Raw genomic sequence first — 22,398 nt, 5'->3', positions numbered from 1 at the left:
TTTAAAAAGTACTGACCAAAAAAATGGACAGTAGAGAGAACGTCACTGTGGTAAGAGGCAAGGAATATATTTTCTTTGCTTCATAAATTTACTTCTGAATTATAATATTCTAGTTTAGAATGGCATATCAAACACCAAAATAGAACACCATTAAAAAAAACATTTTTTAAACTCTTTTCTTTATATTTAAGCTAGAAGGGTGATTCTGAGGTCAAAGCCATATTTAGACTTTACTTTTTCTATGTTAGTCTTTCTGTGTGAAATTCTGGTCTAATTCTTCCTTGTGAGGAGGTACACATTTAAGATATGATATACAGTGGTCTAGTTATGCAGCACCCAACAGAGGTAAATCAATATGTACCTTTCTCCCTTTGTAAGCAGTTAGTGCAAATACCTGTATCTTCCATTTTTTCTTTTTATAATTTCAAAAATTCTTTAATCCATGCTTTATAACAAAACCTGCAAATCTCTTTTATATCCAGGTTGTAATCCTAGATCACCTTGATCGATTGGTCTATCAGCCCTCACAGAGAGAGCACCCAATCACAACACATCATTTGTGGTATTTTAGCCAGTTCTTCAGCCACCCACTGGCCAGGCTGTCAGTGTCACCGGACACCCAATCAGCATAAGGCACTGCAGCCCAGAACCCCTGAGCAATCCGCCAGCCTCAGCCTCCCACGTAGTTGGGATTACAGGTGCCACACCACTGTGCCCAACATAATCCCAGATATTAGGGCAAATTTAACTTCAGTATGTTCAGTTTTGCTGCTGTTGGAGTAAGCAGTCAAAAAGAGGGCTTCAATTCAGGAAATACCACTTTCCATAGTTGAGGTAAATGAGGGCTACGTTTTTGTAAAATGTTAGCATCTCCTTTTTTCATATATAGCTAAATGTTAAAAATATGAAGAAATAGTTTCTACATTTAAACTGCCATTCATTTGTTTAATTGTTTTAAATTAGAATGATATAATATAGCAATTAGAATAGCAGATTTTAGGAAATATTGGAGTATATGGCAAGCCATTTATAGAGTTACTTTGAGAGGTGGTTGGATTCTGGAGTAATATGACAATTTGAGTTCTCTAGGACCAAAGCAGATCAGGCATGTTGCTTTCTAATGTTGAGAAAATGGATTAGTTACCTCTGGTTGCCACCTATTAGATAGAAATTAAAGCTAGCCTTGGATGAGTTAACCCCCTTGTCCTTGCAGGCAGGAAGTAAGTACTACAGCTGTGGTTGACCAAAGGTGAGGCCACTATGCAGATGACAGCCTTAAAATTAAGAGATGGGCTCACTCTGTATTCAGATGCTTTGAAATGATTAAGTGGCACTGGAACAAAGATGATGATAATAAAAATCCTTTAGCCTTCAGTCCTGCTGATTGGAACACTATTGGATTTCTTAAGCTTTCTTTTACTACCTAAGACTTGAGAATTACTTCACTTGCACCATACTTAGAAGTAGTGACTTCTGAAAGGATGAAAAGAAATTTCACTTACTGGCTGACATTTGCACGTTTTTCTGATAATTGACACAAGAATGTACTGTAATTCTTACCAAAGCCCAGAAGTCCTCTGTAAATTCACATGAATTATTTCTTGTATTACATTATGCTAAATATGTGGCCTTTACTGACTTTATTTTTTTGCTGTGATAAGCACAATAGTTTGTTGAAAGCTAACCTGGGGGGTTCTAAGAACATCTCAACTATCCATTGTATTCAGAGGTGTTTCTAGTTCTGCACGACCTAATAGTTAGGATCCTACCAAATTCACAGGCCATTTTGGTGAATTTCACGGGCATGGGATTTTAAAAATCATAAATTTCATGATTTCACCTATTTAAATCTGAAATTTCACAGTTATAATTGTAGGGATCCTGACCCAAAAAGGAGTTGTGGAACAGTTGCAAAGTTATGGGGGCGGGGGAAGGGGTTGCAGTACTGATACCCTTACTTCTGCGCTGCTGCTGCTGCCTTCAGAGCTGGGCAGCTGGAGCGTGGCAGCTGCTGGCTGGGAGCCCAGTTCTGAAGGCAGAGTCACCGCCAACAGCAGCACAGAAGTAAGGATGGCATGGTATGGTATTGCCACCCTTTCTTCAATTTAAGAGGAAGCAATAACTTGTATTTGGATCACTAGGTGGGAGGTAACATCTTAAACAAAGTTACATCTTAAAACAAAGTTAACATTTAGTTCATCATTAATAAGGCTCCATGTTTGTCAAGGAAGTCACGGATTCTGTGACTTTCCGTGACTTCTGCAGCGGCCAGTGCACCTGGCCTGGGAGCCGCCTGAGCAGCTCAGGCAGCCCCTGGGCCAGGCACACCGGCCACTGCTGGGGCAGTCTTGCCCTCGCCCTCCAGCCGCAGGAGTTTGGGTGTGAGGGGGAGATTCAGAGCTGGGGATTGGGGTGCTTACCAGAAGGGCGACAGCAACTGCAGAAGGGGGCTTGGGGCGGAGCAGCGGCAGCACGTGGAGCTAGGAGGTGGGGTCCCCGCTTCCCAGGAGCCAGGTAGGGAGCCAGCCCCACCAACACCCCCCCCCAGGCTGCAAGCCACCCCCCACCCCAGCACCCCCTCCCGGGTACCTGCTCCCCCTGTCCGAGCACCCGTAACATCCCTGGGCCGTGACTCCCCCCCCCCCCCCCCAGGACCTGCGGCTCCGTCCCCAGGCCTCGACCCCCTCCCCAGCACCCGCAGTGCTCCCCCCCGCCCCCCAGGCCACCCTTCCGAGCTGCTCCCCTGCCCCCCCAGTTTTAGTCAGGGGTATATAGTAAAAGTCATTGACGTGGTGAGCTTCAAAGCTGGGATGAGCCCATTGCATTTCTGTAAAGGCCCATGGAATTGGGGAGGAGCACATTTACTCTGAGATAGACTGAGTCTACCTGTCCAGTGGCAGGGACAGATGTGAGATGCCAGCATGGTAGCTCAGAATAATTGCCTGGAAAGGAGCAGCCTGGCAGGCAGTGGTAAAGCACTTCAGCCACTTTCTCCTTGTATCCTAACTAAGGATGGACAGAAGGATGTTGAGGAAAAAATTAACAACCGGCACAAGAATGTCTCACGTCAGGCCCAATAGCCATTAAGTCACCTGAGGACATTTCACTTAGGAGTTCTAATAAGCTGTAGTCCTTGCCATTAAGTGTATTTAGCCTTAAATCTGTTCCTTGGAGACATCTCAATTAACTGAATTATGCAGTGTGGCATAGTTTTGTATCTTTTATTTTATTGGTTATAAGTTGAAAAAGAGAACTCTTAAAAATCCCTGCAATATTGGAAAAAACTTTTCTTACCAAGCTCTAATGTTATGTGAAGCAGGAATACAATTCTGGAGCTGTAAAAGGAAAAAGCAAATGAAAAATACTAGTGTGCTGAGATACCTATTTCTCTGCATTTTCAGAGCATTTGTACGAAGTACTAAAATGTTGTGTGTGTTTATCTTCAGGTCACCATTAAAAAAAGTAATATACAGAGGAATTGATGGCTTAGGAAACTCTTAATGAATATAAGGCATTTCTGCCTCTTGGTTGGCAGATTATATCAAGTCGAGGTTAGTAGTAACCAAAAGTTTTTGGATGGTCTATGTGAAACAAGTGTGTGTGTCTCGGTTCAGTTTCCAGTGGACTGACCCCACTAGCATAGTGAGCACAATTGCTTCTCATGTTTGGCAACCTTGGGAAAGAATCCAATAGCTACATCAGAATGGAGACTGAACTACTTCTTGCTCCTACAGGTGGTCACTCTATGGCAGTGGTTCCCAAACTTTAACAACCTGTGAACCCCTTTCACTAAAATATCAAGTCTCGCGAACCCCCTCCTAAAAATGAATATTTCCAGGGATTTTCTCCTTTACCTGAGTATAAATTATAAAAGCAGTGATCTTGGAAATATAAAATTTGTTTTTATGACATGCTTATTACACACTATTTATTATTATTTATCATTAAGTATTTTTATTACATTACGAAAATGGCAACACTCTTCCGAGATCTCACTTTCTAGCTTGTATCACTTTGAATAAACCTGTTATAAGACAAGGCTCATATGTTTCATCAAGGAGTATCAGATGTGAAACAGCATGAAGGTATTTAAGAAGCCAACTCAAAGAGTTCCTCCTACACAAGCATTCAGATCTTGAGCAGTCCAGGCAAACAATGCACATTACAACAAAGCTTAAACTTGTTCTTCATAATAATTTTAAAAACAATATTAGCTACCTATTTAATTAAAAAAAAAAAATCCGCCTTCCTTTCCATTTCTTATAAGGAGTCTTGAAGTTTAAATCTCCTCAGTGTGATAGATATGCTTGCTTTGAGTTGCTTACTCTTGGAAGTCCAGGGGCTCCGGGCTGCTGGCCCTGTGCTGGGGTCCCTAGGGACAGCTCTGTCCGCCATTACAGAATTTTTTTCACGAGAACCCCCTGTAGCCCCCAGAGGTTCACAAACCCCAGTTTGGGAACCACTGCTCTATGGCAGTGCCATGGAAGCTTATACTATTGTTACAATTACACAATTATAGCGTAGGACCTATAATTTAACAATGTTGCAACTTCACTGTGCTAGTATCCCAGAAGGCAGTAGTATAAGACAGGATTCAGATAGTATTGCTATCTGACTCTGAATAAAGATAGTGGTAAAAATACCCGAGTCCTGTCTGTACTACAACCAGCACTGCTGTTAACACTTCTGGAGATAGAGCAGTGGTGAATTATGGATCTTAAATTTGCAGTTGTAGAAACAGCTCTGCTATGTGTATTTTGTGTTTACACAGAGGACTTCAGTTTTCAGGGCTATCAATTGGGCATCTTTCATAATCGCCGAATTCATATCTGGAGACAAAAGTAGCATGTGTTTACAGTGGTTTTAAATATTAGCACATGAACTTTTGGTAGAAAATGTTACCTAATAGGTGACTTCTTAATTATGCAAAAACTCGGTTTAACTGGGCAGGTTTAACTAGTCCACAAGGGACACTTTCTTTTGGCAGTCACCATTCCTCCTCTTCCCCCCCCCCCCCATCTATATATCTATCTCCATGGCAGTCTCCATTAACTAATAAGTGTAGACTTATTTGGAAGGGTTTTTTGGTACTGTATGAATTGGAGAGAAACATTTCCAGTTAGATTAGATGAAACATGTTTCCCATTCTTCCAGCACGAAGCATACGAGCAATTTGTTCCCAAACAATCCAAATGTATTTTACAGCTGGAGTGATTGAAGCTCAAGGAAGTCATGTGATGTCCTTGTGCCCCAGTCACTAGCCCAGCTGTAAAACTGGGTAAAAGCACAGGACCTTTTTGAAAAACAGATGCTGTATCTGACTTGGAGTTTTCTGGCTAAATAATCAAACTAAAACATTGCATCAAGAATAAAACTTTTAGATACTGTGTTGAGTTGTTTAAAAAAATTGAAACAAATGCATAGACTTGTAAAAAATCATTCATGACTTCTGCAAATTATCTTGCAGTGTATATATGAAGTAGCAACCTGAAGTGTGCTGTACGGGCTTCTGTCATTGACTAAATGGTGTTACCACCAAGTCTGCTTAAAACCTCTTACTGGGGAAAGGGAAAGAAACTGATACTTTGGGAAGCACTTACAATCGTGGGCATAGCTTTTTTGCTATCTTTTTAAACAGCCTATTCCGTCTACTGATGAAAACATCAGCGGAAAATGATTTCCTCACTTGGGTCATAGTGTACTTTAAGAGTAAGGGTTGCTGGTGTATTAGAATAGTTCACAGTACAAACCTACATGAATTAGTTATCAAGCACGTTCATATTATTCCTAGCATTATTGACCTTGAGATTAAATAGGGAGAGTGAAAGGGAAAGCAACTGTTAATTTTTTATTTAATTTTTAGTATGGCATTATTGAATTGCATTTGTTTTTATATTAGTGCTTGCTTGTTTTTCAGAGTAGTGATAGCTTTGGTATGAAGTTAGTTTTGGGGTCTATTGTTGTACACACTTGACACATTTCTCCTCATACTTTAGAAAAATGTCCTTATTTAACCTTTAAATCAGATTTAGCTTTTTTTTGCACATTCATGTATGGCGGAACATTAGGTGTTCCATTGCCCTCTGTTAAAAATGGGCACTTTTATGTAGGCATTTACATGTTACAGGAACTATATTGTCTATGAGCTGGTCACAGCAGCACTGAGTAAAACTGTAGTATTGACTTATGTGGCATTGTCACAATATTTTTCTTCCTCAAAGTATGTACTATAGAGAAGAATCTTACACTGGTATCATTGTTGTCTCGGCAAATCACAAAGGGACATAGCCTCCTTGCAGATTGAGCACCATTCGGGTAGATCTCAAGCTAGATGTTTGAGATAAACTGAATATCCTATCAGCATGTCAATCAATGGTGGTCTTATCGCACCAACAAAGCTTTTGGCGACCACGTGATTGCTGGGCAGAAAGTGGTATTCCTTGGTAAACACACTTTGGAATTTGTTGATCTTCTATCCTAATAATGTGTCCGTACTAAGAAAACCACCAAAACCAAACCAGGCCTGATGGAGGTGGTTGGGTTCGGTTTAAAATATGCTCATTTCTAATCTTGTCCTGTCACTTAATGTGGAGCAGCTGACAAAGATGATGAGAATCAAAAACATCAATCCAGTGCTCTTTAGCCTTTCTCGGTGCCCACGTTTAACTGTTTTACAACAGAGTTGGTATATTTGTAGTTCTACAGATCCTCATCTTTCTGGCAAGCTTGAAGTCATGCTGTACCACAGAGGCCGGTGAAAGGCCCGAAACATGCTATACAAGTGTCCACATATTTTGAGCATTCTCCAGCAAAGTCTATGGTGCTACCCAAGATTTTGACCTTTGCTATCTATTTGTTGTCCTATCTGGACAGGTTATTAATACTGAGCTTGTTGTAATTTGGACCTAGAGGCTGCTTGATGGTAATGGCCAGGGACTTAGATTTATCTGGCGTAATAACCAGACCTAATGCGTGCTGTTTCTTGCCCAACCGATCCACCCATTAACTGCAGTGATTCACCAAACTGAGCAGTAGTAGGGGATATTATTGACTGCTTTTATAAAACACTAAAATCTTGTATTTGTGTTCAGGAAATACATGGTCTCACCTCATGAGTCTGAAAGTGTTTAGGAAAATAGCTGTTTTGTGTTGGGATTGGACAAGATGTAAATAATGACGGGAGAAGCTTTTTGGGATCCAGGCATATGTATTGTGACGTCTATTCAACATTACTCCAGAGATTCAAAATGTTTAGTGAAAAGCTAGACTGCATGCTAATGCAAGGAACGCTCTGTGTGCTGCAGCTACCTCAGAGCTGTATACTTGTAGATACCTCGATTTCAGTAAAGCGTTTGATGCGGTACCGCATGAGGAATTATTGGTTAAATTGGAAAAGATGGGGATCAACATGAAAATCCAGAGGTGGATAAAGAACTGGTTAAAGGGGAGACTGCAGCGGGTCGTACTGAAAGGTGAACTGTCAGGTTGGAGGGAGGTTACCAGTGGAGTTCCTCAAGGTTCGGTTTTGGGTCCGATTTTATTTAATCTATTCATTACTGACCTCGGAACCAAATGTAGGAGTGGGCTGATAAAGTTTGCGGATGACACAAAGTTGGGAGGTATTGCCAATTCGGAGAAGGATCGGGATATCCTGCAGGGAGATTTGGATGACCTTGTAAACTGGAGTAATAATAATAGGATGAAATTTAATCGTGAGAAGTGTAAGGTTATGCATTTAGGGATGACTAACAAGAATTTTAGTTATAAGCTGGGGACGCATCAGTTGGAAGTAACGGAAGAGGAGAAGGACCTCGATAGCTCAGTGGTTTGAGCATTGGCCTGCTAAACCCAGGGTTGTGAGTTCAATCCTTGAGGGGGCCACTTAGGGATCTGGGGCAAAATCAGTACTTGGTCCTGCTAGTGAAGGCAGGGGGCTGGACTCGATGACCTTTCAAGGTCCCTTCCAGTTCTAGGAGATGGGATATCTCCATTGTGTGTGTGTGTGTGAGTCCTGGTTGATCGCAGGGTGAGTGAGTCGGCAATGTGACGTGGCCGTGAAAAAAGCTAATGCAGTCTTGGGATGCATTAGGCGAGGTATTTCTAGTAGGGATAAGGAGGTGCTGGTTCCGTTATACAAGGCACTGGTGAGACCTCATTTGGAGTACTGTGTGCAGTTCTGGTCTCCCATGTTTAAAAAGGATGAAATCAAACTGGAACGGGTACAAAGAAGGACCACTAGGATGATCCGAGGAATGGAAAATCTGTTGTATGAAAGGAGACTCAAGGAGCTCGGTTTGTTTACCTTAACCAAAAGAAGGCTGAGGGGGGATATGATTGCTCTCTTTAAATATATCAGAGGGATAAATACCAGGGAGGGAGAGGAATTATTTCAGCTTAGTACTAATGTGGACACGATAACAAATGGATATAAACTGGCTGTCGGGAAGTTTAGGCTTGACATTAGATGAAGGTTTCTAACCATCAGAGGGATGAAGTTTTGGAACAGCCTTCCAAGGGAAACAGTGGGGGCAAAAGACCTCTCTGGCTTTAAGATTAAGCTTGATAAGTTTATGGAGGGGATGGTTTGATGGGAAAAAGTGATTTTAGTCAATAGGTCAATAACGTGCCATCGCTGGTAATTAGTAACAATGGTCAATGATAGGATATTAAAAGTTGCTACAGAGAACTTTTTCCAGAGGGTCTGGCTAGAAAATCTTGCCCGCATGCTCAGGGTTCAGCTGATCGCCATATTTGGGGTCGGGAAGGAATTTTCCTCCAGGGTAGATTGGCAGAGGCCCTGGAGGTTTTTCGCCTTTCTCCGCAGCATGGGGCAGGGGTCGCTTGCTGGAGGATTCTCAGCAATTTGAAGTCGTTAAATCATGATTTGGGGACTTCAACAGCTGAGTCAAGGGAGAGAATTATTCCAGGAGTGGGTGGGTCAGCTTTTGTGGCCCGCATCATGCGGGAGGTCAGACTAGATGATCATAATGGTCCCTTCTGACCTTAGAGTCTGAGTCTATTGAATCTTTAATACAGCATTTTTTGAGTTCCAGTTGGTATGTTAATATTAATATTAATATGCATATATGATATACACAATCAACTATAATTAACATTGGTGTTAATATTCAGTACAAGGTATTATTGTTTTGGTCATTTTTAGGAGTCTGTTTTACAGTAAAACTATTTTTCAGCAGTACATTTTTCTTAATTTTTGTTTTTAAATAGTAATAGACCAAGTGAAATTCTGAAAGAGGAGTTATGGTTTAACAATTTTGTTTGATGTTTGTAATCCATAAATAAATGATTAACTTTATGGCTGGCTTGGAGTCAGAGAGACTACTATTGCATTGTAAAAAGAGATTGAAAGGAGCATTGGCGAGTTAGTGATTTGTATGTAATTGAGTTTGTCTTACTCACTGAAGACTTTCAGCAGAAAGTTTTGTCTTTTGAACCCATGTTTCTGTATCTAGTATGACCAGTCTCACCTGCTTTAATCTCATCTTGGAATTGAGTTAATTATGTTCCTCGGTTTTTAAAGGCTTTTTTTTGTTGTTGTTGTTGTTGTTTTTTAAATAAGAATTGAGTTCTCGGCCTTATGGCTAAGATCAAGTGTAGATGATTGATAGCAGTGGCAGTATCATAGCCAATGAGGTTAATCTGAGGTGTGATTATTGCTAGTGGAAAAACTCCCACACCCCAATCTGGATCTATGCTGGTTATGTGGTATTTATGTACCCCGTGAACCTTGTAACCGATACTTGCAATCCCCCATAACCCAAGCCCGACCCCAGATGTACAGTACCTTCCCTCTTAACTTGTGTAAATTTGATTTCAAACATTAACTTTAATAAATTTTTTAAATTTGTTCAGAAATATATTCTGTTTTTCCACTATTAGAACACACAGGGCCACTTGGCACTAGGGAATATGCAAGTCCCATCTACCTGGCTGTATTTTTGAAGCTTTTCCTGGTGCTACTCAAGCAATCAGTCAAACATCTACAGTTCTGTAGGTGTACTTTCTCCGAACAGACATGTAGCAAGGGTCGAAGATACAGGGTTAGTGCTAGAATTGGGAAATGGCATTGCTGACAACCATAGGTTTATACTGTATGAGCAGGTTAAACTGTGATGGAAGTAATAAATATTATCTATTCATGCAAGGTTCACTTGTCTGTCATTAATCTTGGTATCTTTTTGCAGAAGTAATTATTAGTAACATGAGCATCTATAATAATTCCTTAAAAGTGACAAGGTGTGAACATGTGGCTTCCAAGTAACACTACACGGGTGGTGGTTGCAAGTAAAAGTAGTGCTCATTATAGACACATAAACTGATTTCTTAAAAATTATAAATCTTTTCTCACCCCTCCCATTTATTGACAGTTGCCTGTTTTTTGTGTCACAAACACTTAAACATATTTATTTTTTTCCCCACAGCAATAAGAGGTAATATTTTGAAAAAATTAACAGTCAAAAATTTGTCATTAAAAGTGTTCAGAGCAATTTAACTCTACTATTCTCCTACATAGGTATTGGGGAGCCCTCTCAATTGTTGTAGGAACCTTAATTCTGCCAGTTGTGCCATTATCTACTCTCCATCAGTATGTCCCAGTGATTGAACTCTGTACAACAGTTAGTCTGTCCTGAAGTATTGTCTTGAAATGTCCATATTTTAGAGCTTGACATGGAAACATAGCACCATATTTCTATAGGTCTATAATGTTATGACAAAGAAAAGCTCTATAAAACTATATACTAGTGGATTCGCGGGTTGCTTACATATTCTGTTTTTAGGCAGTCATTTTAAAAATTTGAAATTGCTACAAACTTAAGTGCCTTTTAGGGAAAAATGTTTGGTAGAAGTGTTTAATGTTCATTCTTTCAAAAGCTGTTAAAAAAAGGGGGTGGGGCATTTTATAACTCATTAAAGCAATGTTCTTTGTGTGTGGTTAGGACAGCAATTCAGAGCCTGATGCAACAAAGCTTCTCTTTGCCAGCAGTGTTAGAGGGGGAAGATCAGTTAAACCCATCACTGCCACTGTTTGTGCATGCTTCTTTTTGCCAAGCTAGCTGATACTCTCTATTTGGAAATGTGGCTGTGGCACGTAACCAAGCTTATTTATCACTGTATCAGTGTATTCTTTTCTTTTTGCTGGACACTTTCATTAGTTCTGCACAGAATTATCATTTGGATAGAAAGATGAGACATTAAAAAAAAAGAGAGAGAGAGAATTAGACCACAGCTATTCGTGGTCATTCAAATCTGTAGGCCCTAATCCAAATCTTATTTTAGTCTGTTTTCATACAACTTTTATGTTTCTGCCACATTTGTCATGTGTATTCTGCTAAGGCGCATGTCTTTCCTTATTGGCAAACCAGGGTCCTTTATTTAATTTTTCTTGGAAAGAGTTTTGGTTTTTATTAATCTTCAGTACACATTTTCTCTTGTAATTCAGACTTTATTTTAAATCAGAATGGAAGGATCAATTTTCTGTAGTTACATGTTTCCAGGGTGTTAGAACAATAATACTGATTTTTTTTTTTTTTATCAAATCCTAAATCTTTTATCACCGGTGAAATCTGAATTTAACTCTCATTATAAAAGTAGTTCCACAAATCAGCTAGACGTATTCTCTACTTCCTAATAAAGGACTGTGTTGTCTCTTATATGGCTTTCTTCAGCATGACGCTATCATTGCAGTCCCTCATTTGCAGGTAAACCATGTGACTGGGAAGAACTGTTGCTTAAATACACTGTTCTGTCGACATGTAAGTGGATTACAGTTCTGTCTTCTCCTACTAATTAAAGTAGTCTTGGGCCTCTCTTATGGAGCAATATTTTGTTATCTAAATGAGACCATTAGGAAGTTCTCTTCCTAGTAAATGCTAGCTGTACTGGGATGGTTTTGGAGAAGACTTCTACGCACAAATGTGTGTGGTGACAACTCAGTAGAAATTCTTATTTTTGCTGAGCAGTGCACATGGTTGGTTTTGGGTTTTTTTTTCATTAGATTAACAATATTTAATAGATCTGAACAACTGATTCTGAGTTTCTTTTTTGGGGGGAGGGGTAATAATGGCTTTCTGATTTGTGAACTGGATAGGAATGTATAGTTGTGATCAAAATGGAGAGTTTCATAAAAGGAAATGTCTTATCACAATATCTCAAGATACCACAGTCCACTGCTTGCTTTTCTGTTATGTGAAGTGGGCTTGCTAGTTTAATTTTGCAGGCAAGATTTTGTTTCCAGACACACATTCTGATGACAAGAAACAAGAGTCTGGACATGACAAATACATTTTCAAAGGAGAAAATGAAAACGTGGGTAGAATTTAGCTCATGACCATATATTGGTAACAATCTGCTGTAAAAAGTTTAACCACTTGTATGAAAACACATTTATCAGGATTGTACAATCAATCCAAAAACATTGTTCACAGAATTTGTTGGTTCTTGTGATAGATTTGTGGTGTGATGCCTCAGCACCACAGTCTGAGATGGGTGCTGTGTTAGTCTTGACTTAGAACTTTTTTTCTTCTTTGTGGGTTCGGTTTCGGTTTGAATTTATAAAAACTTGCTTTAAAACAAATCTTTTCTACTATGAAATTAATACTGTTGCTTTACTGTACCTTTTAAATTTGCCTCTTGTTTTTTTCATCGCATTGAAGAAGCTGGAGTCCATAATATACTTGGTAATGAATTATATTTTAGTAGTGCTTTAAATGCAAATAGATTCCCATTTCTGACTATGTTCCATACTAATATAGCTTCACAGTATATTAATGTACTCTGAGAGGTTAGATTATCCTATGACTAAGCTGTACAAGGTACCACTTTCATGTCTCTTTGTATGAAACTGCTGTGACTAGATACATGTATATCTGATCCTCATAACATGCACATGATGTTCTCTACTCCACACTCATAACAAAACCTATAGCCAACTGTGTTCAAAGCTGCTTTTCCAACTTTGTAACTTTTTCCAAAGTTACAACTTCCAAAGCAGTTTAAGGTTTTTGATGTGATAAAGTTGCTCTTCTGGAACAAGTTTATCCATATTTAAAATAGTTTACCGACTACAATAGCCCAGTTCCTCTAAAAAATCATCTTAAGAATTAGTAGACCAATGGCTCCATTATTGTGGTTGTAAAAACATATTTTTCTTAACTGGCTGTATTAAGCCACAGATGGACAGCTCTAGCAAATGTACATGTAACCTATACCTAGGGTGTGGCTGCTATCTTCTCCCTTTTCTCCTCTGGGGTATGGGTTCTGGGTTCTCCTATGGTGGCGCCCGGTGCCTCCTCCCAAAGAAACCCCTCCTGGTGCAGAGAACATAGAGGGATTGTCCCTGGGGAAAATATTCAACACCCAATCTCATATAGAGGCGTGTCAGAGCACAATAAAATACCTATTACAACTTCCAGAGAAATAAAAGAGTAACCGGGGCTTTATTAGGTTTTGGGAAATTCAGGGTAGGATACAATGGATAAAGGGATTAGAATAATAAAAGACAAAATAAACAATACATAAACTCTACCCCTCCCAACATTTACAGCCAATACATACCATCCTGCTCCCTCCCAGCACCAGCCTAGGCATATGATGAGTTTAGGCTCAGTCTTCGATAGCTGGTGCAGCACTGAAATCGGTGGTAGATTTAATATCAAAATAAACAAGGGTGTTTTAACAAAGTTTCCACACCAAAGATGGTGAGATCGTCCTTTTGGCTTTTTGGTCTGGATTCCAATGTGCAATTAGGCTGGCTCTTGGTAGCCTGACCTTGAGTCTCTCCTCAACCTCCTGGGTTTCTAGTCTTTTCTGGGATGACACTGTTCACTGACCCAAAAGGACTCCGTCTTCCCTTGGGAAGCAATGTGGAGGGAGAAGGGTTGTCCCTGGTTGTGTAGCTCTTGTTCCTGCTACATTCCAAACACAGCCAACTGAAAGTAAACTCAGCCCCTTTTTTCTGAGTCCTGGCTCATGATTGGTCCTAGTAGTGTTCCTAGCCAGTTCTACCTCTGCCCTGGAGCCTGGGAAACAGAGTCCTGAACCACTGTCATCATTACTACTGTAGTTTGGGATGAGTCCCCTAGAGGCTCAGTGTGGTATTTCAGGAGTACCTCCTCCAAAGGGGTTACATACATAAATAATAATTTTAGTTTTATCTTGAAGTAGCACTTGCTGTTCATTTTGAATTACTCTTTACTTGGTTGGGCCAATCAAACAAGTATCAACTTAATTCAGAGTAAAATGTAAGTTGTCATATGATAGTTGGTGTCCATAGTATGACTGTTGTTTTATCCTAATATTTGCTAAATACACATCACGGATGCTTTTTTCTTAAGGACAATATAGATACACCATATCAGTTTGTCATATTAAAAAATATTTTTCTATCCCTATATAAGGTATACTTCTACTGTAGTTGTATGCAAAAACTTTAATGAAATAACTATTAATGCTTTTTTTTTCTTTTTTAAAGCATCTAACAGGAGAGGACCCTGTCTACTCCACATTTTCGTTACTATATTTTGCTTCTTGTAATGAATTGCAGTTTGTCTGTTTATCCTTTCTAGTTGGAAGATGGGGAAGAAGAGCAGAGTGAAAACTCAGAAGTCAGGTACAGGAGCTACAGCAACAGTTTCTCCAAAAGAAATGTTGAATCTAATTAGTGAATTATTACAGAGTAAGTTTAATTTTCTGTACATCTTTGTAGAAAGCAGGAGAGGGGGTAGGATGAGTTAAAAAAGACCTGTTTTCCCCTTTTAATACTGTATTGCATTAGTTAAGTTTCATGGAAGTGTCACCTTGAGATTCCAATCTCTTATCTACAGCTATACCAAAATTTCAGTTTGACTTTGTATATATCAGATATATAATATTTTGTGCAGTTTGAAGTTTTACTAATGTGCCTGCACATTTAAAATGGATCAGACCAAAAACCCTACTTAAGCTTACTTGGCAAAGCATCTTTGTTTAAAATATCTTACTGAATTGTAAACATAGAGGATTATACCGTTCTGATTAACAAATGGAAAATATTTTGAATTAAAGTATAACTTGTGGTATCGGAGCAGTATGGTTACCTGTTGGAGAAACAATGCAACTTGAAATAATTGCATTCTTCATTGATATGTTCAGCCTTTTAAAGAGAACTTTAATTGTATCCTTTATTTATGAACCTTCTCCATCATTCAGTTGTGGTGCTTGGCGCTACAAATAGCCCTAAGCTCCTATCGAAGGATTTTGAGCTCACCCAATGACTTCCATTGGATAGGCTTTGTTTACGCTAAGTACTCCTGGGGGAATTCTGCACCACTGCACAATGTAGAATTTTGCAGAAATTAACATGCGCGCAGAATTTCCTTTCCCCCACAGAAATGGGATGCAGTGCTGCTAGCCACCACTAGGAGCCGATAGACCCAGCAGACCCCAGCTTGCCCGTAGAAGACACTGCTGGGGGGATGGGGAGGGAGTTAGAGGGTTCCTGGCAGCTGTAGTTCCCAGCATGTCCTGAGGGAAGGAGAGGTCCGCGTGCAGGAAACTCCGTGCAAGCCTGGGACTCAGGCTGTTTCTCCCTTTTGGATCATGTGTGTGGGCCACGGTTGGGCTCTGGGGGAGAGGGGAGTGAGTGGACTCTGGGGGGAGGGGTTTCTGGTATCTGGGGGCGGGGCTGTGGCTGGGCTCTGGGGGTGGAGGGCAAGGGAGCAGCGAAACAACTGGATTGTTATAGGGGTTTCTTTAACTCTCTACTCCTGGGGGAATTTGTGTGTCTGTATTGTTACAGACATACTTGCTGACAGGTATTTTGAAATAATTACCAAAATAATTGAAACTGGTGTGATTATGTAGTTGTTTTGATAAATAAAATTTGCAGAATTTTGCAGGATCTTATGATATTATGCACAGGATTTTTAATTTTTTGGCTCAGAATGCCCCCAGGAGTAACTAAGAAAGTCAGTTTCACTTTTGCTACTGATGGTATATAGGCTAGTGTAGAAAGAGCTCAGTGTGTTTATCATCGTTATGAAAGACAGCTGGTTTTCATGACATGGCGGTACAGCATCTGATCCCTGTCCACAGTAGCTCTCATTGGTAGTGACACTGCAGCTGCGCCATTGTTGAAAAACAGGTCCTGATTTTCCTATTGTTAGATGCACTCAAATGCTATACCAAGAAAATTAGGATTTGTAGCCACCATTGTTCAGAGTGGTAAGACAATGAAGTGGTAATACCATTTGAGTCCTACACTATAGCTTGCTTTTGCACTTTCTACTCTACACATTCATTACTATCACAGGTGAATTGTGTATCCTGATTTTTTCCAAGCAGAGACAAGGCCCTAATGCCTACTTTTTTTTTGGCTATGCTTTGATACTTCAAACCTGAAGGTCTAGTGTTCTAATCAGGTTGAAAAAGATAGTTTTTGCTTGTATAAACTTAAGTGTGCATTTCAGTCGCATCCAGAATTGGGTAAATGGCACAATGACTTTACGTAGTGTTGCTGGGATGGTTGTTGATATAGTCCAAAGCAAGAAAATTGTTAAATCTCTCTCCCTTCCCCGACCCACATAGTATTTCACAGCATTGTATTAACGTAATTAGGACAATAGTAATAGTAAGTTTATCTTTCACCTGACCCAAGTATTGTTGCTGTTATCTATTTTTGTTACAAGGATCTTCTCCATTTTGAAGAAACCTTCTGGTGATGGTTCTGTCCCTTTAGTTTTTATTCTTCTTTGTAATTTTTTTAGCTATTGGATCTTTTTTATTTCTTAGAGAATAGACAAATGGATCAAAGTGGCATATTTTGAGGCAAGTAATATGAGAAATGGAAAGCTCTACTACATGCATTTCAAAGAATAGGAAACTTATAGTGTTTACACAATACGTGTTTTGTCCAATATTGTATCTAGTGAAGGACATTTGGTAGTAAGGTCCAATTAAAGTTAGCATAAAAGTAAGGCCTTTCTCAAGATGATAAAAGGACTAAACTGTATTAAAATGTTCTTATTTTGATATTTTTGGCTTCCAGAATGCAGCAGCCCAACCCCTGGTCCTGGAAAGGAATGGGAAGAATATGTACAGATTCGAGCTCTTGTTGAGAAAATCCGCAAAAAACAAAAAGGTAATAGAAAAACAGCAAAATTTAGAGCAACTTGTGTATCATGGAGTAGCATATCAGTGAGATCTATACCAAACTACTGTACAGGTGCATGGAAAATCATTCAAATACAGGAGATATTGCTAGTGAAAAGTAACATATTGACAAACTTCATAAAGACAGGAAGTTGAAGTCAAAATGACCTCTGTAAGGAAGTCTTTTTGCTTCTTGCTTAGGCACTTCTTAAGTGCTGGTACAGTGTTTTGTTTAACTTAAGTGTCTCTTTGGATTAAGACAGAAGTTCAGACATTGCTAGGAAGGAAGGAATTAAAAAAAAAAAAAAAAGAAATAATTCCCTGGACAACATGCTAATGGCAGAATAAGTGTCTTTGTATGACAACAGAAATAATGTCAGTTTGTGACTGGAATTCTATTTCAAAATGACACGAAACTATTGTGTGGGATATTGTAGTAGCTGTTCTCATCTGACATAATCACATAGCTAAACCTATGGTTTTACCTCACCCTGAGAGAAGGTTTGAATTGCAGGGTAGACAAGATTTGGGTGGGCTATTAATTTGCCTCAGCAGGTTTTGGCTTTTCCCATTTAATATATGGTCTAGAATTAATTTTCTGTTGTGGTATAATCATCGTCTAACCCGAGCCATGGGATATAGTTTTATGCACTGACCCGTAAATAGCTTTTTTTCACTTTTTAAACTTAATATCTGAGATTTATGTATGAACGCTGTCTAAAAATAGCCTTATTATGAAGTTAATTCTTAGTTAATAAAAGTTCTACAAAAGGGACAAACAAAATTTGATTGAGATGAGCTATTTGTGATTAATAAATAAATTAATAAATAAAAATACTTCCATCTAAGAATGCAATAGCAAGTTACAGAGGAATTATCCCTATTTATAAACAGGGAAGCTTTGGCATCAGAAGGTTGTGGTTTTCCTAATGTCTCAGTAAGGCAGTGGTCAGTTTGGGAATAGAGCTCAACCAGGACTTGTGATTCCCAACCCCATTGTCTGACAACTAGACCATGGTAGCTCTGCAAGAGTTAAAATTTTGAGTTAATCATACTGAATGTGTTATACCATATTCTAATTTGAAATGTGTTACCAGACATGACAGACTGCGTTTAACAGTGATTTTTCATAAATTGAATTTTAACTTTATAAACAGCAATATTCACTTGATCATCAACCTATTTTCTGTTGTGTTTATAATAAAAAAATCAAATGGAAAAAAAAGTCCTTAAAAATCTGTTTTAATTTAATTTGGGACTACAAACCATATTATGCACTAATCATAACTGTAAGGATATTTCATGACATTACTACTGGGTAGAGTTTAAATTGCTTGAATGCATTAACTGTGCATTTCCGTACCTTAACAAGTTTGGATGTGTTTGAAGGTTAACCTTTACTCTGAATTTCCTGGTGATTGTTTTGAGATAATTGAAACATTCTTCTAATATGTTTTACCCTAAATCACTGATCTGTACTCAACTTTAATTCTATATTAATTTAGTTTTTATCTGGGAATATACTATTAAAATGTTTTATTCAAGTTTAGTATAAATAACCCGTTCTTTTTATGGTGGTCATCGCTGTACCTCTTAGCATTCAGTAGGTATTTTACTTGTCATTCATTTTACGAGAACTACAAGAATAGATACTGATTAATGCATAAAAACCTCACATTGTTAAAAGTAGCTTAGGCTTTTAAACATCACCTCCTGACAACAGGCATATCAAAGATTAAACTGATACTGTTTGAGTGACTTCATCGTGTATTTGGATCGGGATGAACTTGAATTATGTTTCTTCCCTCTCTGACTGCTGTTGTTTTCTGGTGTTAGGTCCCATTGTCTAGTATTATGTAATAGATACCCTGCCTTATATCCTACCACAATGCATATATACAGTAGCAGAGTTAAAGCTATTCACTGAGTTTCTTGACTTCTGCTCATTTAAACTTGTGTGGTCTAGTAGCAAAACGGATGCTTGGGTGGGTTGCGAATGGGTTGAGAATGGGGGAATCAGAGTTTGAATATTTTACATTGTGTACTTTTTCACTGAAAAATACAGAAACTTTTAACCATAATACTATTGCACACATTTATTATGTACATGTAATATTATGGATAAATAAGTATTATGTGCATCCAAAATATTGTTTGTTTGAAGGCGCTTCATAGTTATTTTACAGAGGATTTTCTGTCTCTGTAGAAAGTACAGAAAAATAACAAAAAAGGCTGGAAATTGCTTACCGTGAGCATTTTGAACTTGTTTTCAAGAGTAAATGATCATAAGAATAAATGTGCAAATTAGCACATATCTGAAATGTATACATTCTACACTAGTGTTATGTAGATCAGTTGGTCAGAGATATTGAACTAAAATAACCCTGTTTTTTAGAACATTTTCATTGTGATCATCTTGGGATTGGATTAGGCAGGAAATAGATACCAGGTGGAGGCAAGAGGGGTGACCAAGCTAATTGCTGGCTCCCCAGTAGCCAATATCTAGTGCCTATGAAGGCTAAAATGGCCTGTTCCCAGAGGTAAATGAGACCTAGGGTTTTGCTGGTGTACCCTGTAGCAGAAGGTGAGACCTGAAGTCTTCACAAACCGAGGATCCCCTTTGGTACCCTCTTACTCACCCGGGGGAGGGTGAGAGGATTCAGAAGAGAGCTGAAGCCTAAGGCTAGCCTGAGGAGGATCTAGCCCAAGTTGCTGGTTATATGTTGCGGAGCCCTGTAACTCTGCACTGGACCCAATTAAATGCCTGGTATTAAGAAATGACGGGGAGGTAGCTGGGCAGACATGCTGCATCCCTACCCACTGTAAAGTTGGAACCTTCCACTTAAATCCATCCCTTGGTCTGTCCACATTCACTTGTGTGTCCTGATCAATGCAGTTATCATCAACACTTAGCATTGGAATGACTTTACTCTCAGATCATTTAAATGAAAAAAGGAAAAGAGAATTTTCATACATATTCTTTCACAGACTAGTTTGATTTGCCATTTCGAAGGTGCCTGGTAAGCAAATGTGGCAATGTTTAGGTTGACTAAAATTGGATATGACTGTAGAATATTACTGAGTTACTTTTAACAAAGACCAGTTCTGATCCAACCTCTTCAAAGGATAGCTGTGGGATAGTTAGGAGTTTTTCATTTACATGTGGTTTATATTGACCCTCTGTGGCCTGTTAGATCCTCTCATTTCTGTGTTTTTATAAATTGTGCATATAGGTTTGTCTGTTATCTTTGATGGAAAAAGAGAAGACTATTTTCCTGAACTAATGAAATGGGCCACTGAAAATGGAGCATCCACAGAGGGTTTTGAATTAGCAAATTTTGAAGAAGAGGGCTTTGGTTTGAAAGCAACAAGAGAGATAAAGGTGAACGTATGAACATTTGGTCGTATTAGAAAATCATGTCTGTAAATGTATTGAAAATGTGACAGCAGGACATTGAAACCATTCTTTTCTGTCTCTCCAATGTAGAGTTCACTTTACTGGAACTACTGTTATAAATATATTGTAAACTATATATATGTAAGAGAAAATTTACAATAGACATTTAGTATTGTTCTTTAACATTGGGCAGTTGTTTGATGGGTTGTGTAAAAGCGTTAATTATGAATCCTTAGTTGGGTTATTTATTCTGCCCAAACCATTTAGCTAACCATTCCTTGTGTCTTTATGCCTCATTCTACATACTCCCTTCTGCTACTCCCTGCCTACCCCCAGGGTACCAGGTTTTCACTAATTTTTTCGAATTCCTTCCTAAAATACACATTTTTAATTGCATCAGTTTGCCAAACCAAATATTAATATTTATTTGAAGGTGAATTTAAATAAACACTGATTTGTTTTAAATCCATCTTTTGGTCACCTTGTACAGTATATATCAAAATTGTATTTTTCTCATTCTTAGTTTGCAAGTCCATTGGGGTAAAGGTTCTCTCCTGTATGTTTCCCAACTGTAAAATTCGGATAATAACGCTCTATTATCTTGCAGTGGAGACAATTGTTAATGTGCATGAGACACTCAGATACTATGTTGAAAAATGCCATAGCAAGGACACCAAGGAAATGAATATTTCCATATTCATTACTGGATTTAGATGGTGTGTAGTTAATAAAGCAAGGGCAGCTAATTGAATGATGAGGATAAAATATTGAACAGTTTCCTCCATCCCATGCACTAAAAGAGACAAGGGTCCTGTGATCACATACTATTTTTCACGTAATTAGAGACGGCATCATAACACATACACATGGGGGGAAGAATTAAGGTGGTGCAGGCATCTTAATTTTGGGTACTTCCTAAGTATTGAGTGCTTGACTTTGTAACCTAGATAAATTCATGTTAACATTCTGTTGTTAAGGTAATATTTATACATGATGTTTTAAATCAAGTAGTGGCTCGACCTATGTGCTTTAAGTCATAATGTAATGTAATATCGTAATGTAAGAAGTTCTCATAGCATTTAAGTTTACTTGGTAGTGGATGGGTGAGGAGTCTTGGTGCAAAATAACTTTAGGATTTAAAAAAGACAGGAAATTCTTAATTTTCTTACATGTATATTTGAAATATTTTAGAGAAACAGGTTTTTTGTTATATTTCATGTGAAACAGTAACTACATTTCTGAACTTTCTTGTTTTTTTTTTAATTTTGTTTTTGTTTCCCCCCCTCTAGGCAGAAGAGTTGTTTCTTTGGGTTCCTAGAAAGTTGCTGATGACCGTTGAATCAGCTAAAAATTCAGTGTTAGGTAAGAGCAATTTTTGAGGTTCCTTATAAATATGTGCAAAGAGAAGAGTTTCTTTGATACAGCATTACAAATTGACTTGGGAATGGAATAGCGGTCTAAACATCAGGTTTTCAGTATCTAGAATCTTGAAGTATCAATGACCAGAATTTAATTTCCCTCTTCCATTCCTCCCTCTGCCGCCCTCTCCTCTTTTCCCATCTCCCTCCCTGCCCCATGCACCAGGTATCTGCCTGGCTGCCATTCTCACCTCAGAGGGTGGATGCATTTCAGTGGTGATGGAATTCCTGATGTGTTTCGGTAGTTTCTAATGCGTGTGGAGATGAAATGTGCTATAAATGTAGATAGTCAGCTGCTTATGTTTTGATATCTTAATTTGGATTAATCTTTTTTTAACCATACAAAAATGTATCCTAATGTCATAAAGATACCACATAGCTGTATGACAGGCACTCAAGATAACCATCTCCTATCTCAGGCACTTCTGTACACTG

At 38.7% G+C, this 22,398-nt stretch overlaps 1 protein-coding gene and 1 non-coding gene across 3 annotated transcripts in view; both read left to right on the top strand.

Moving 5' to 3' along the window:
• SETD3 (SET domain containing 3, actin N3(tau)-histidine methyltransferase) overlaps positions 1 to 22,398 on the top strand; it is a 67,537-nt gene that overhangs the window by 4,747 nt on the left and 40,392 nt on the right. For both annotated transcript variants that reach the window (XM_065595661.1, XM_005305843.5), the window contains exons 2-5: positions 14,586 to 14,695; positions 17,045 to 17,137; positions 20,382 to 20,530; positions 21,835 to 21,907. In XM_065595661.1, the coding sequence (XP_065451733.1) occupies positions 14,593 to 14,695; positions 17,045 to 17,137; positions 20,382 to 20,530; positions 21,835 to 21,907 (418 nt within the window). In that variant the 5' untranslated portion in view covers positions 14,586 to 14,592. The remainder of the gene's footprint in view (positions 1 to 14,585; positions 14,696 to 17,044; positions 17,138 to 20,381; positions 20,531 to 21,834; positions 21,908 to 22,398) is intronic.
• LOC112059226 (U4 spliceosomal RNA) lies at positions 9,621 to 9,757 on the top strand. Its single transcript, XR_010601169.1, has one exon. It is a non-coding gene; the product is annotated as a U4 spliceosomal RNA (small nuclear RNA).

Source organism: Chrysemys picta, chromosome 4, assembly GCF_011386835.1.
Source record: "Chrysemys picta bellii isolate R12L10 chromosome 4, ASM1138683v2, whole genome shotgun sequence".
In the NCBI taxonomy this organism is placed as follows: domain Eukaryota; kingdom Metazoa; phylum Chordata; order Testudines; family Emydidae; genus Chrysemys; species Chrysemys picta.
Note: the sequence above shows the minus strand (reverse complement) of the source record. Positions and strands in the feature narration are given on the sequence as shown.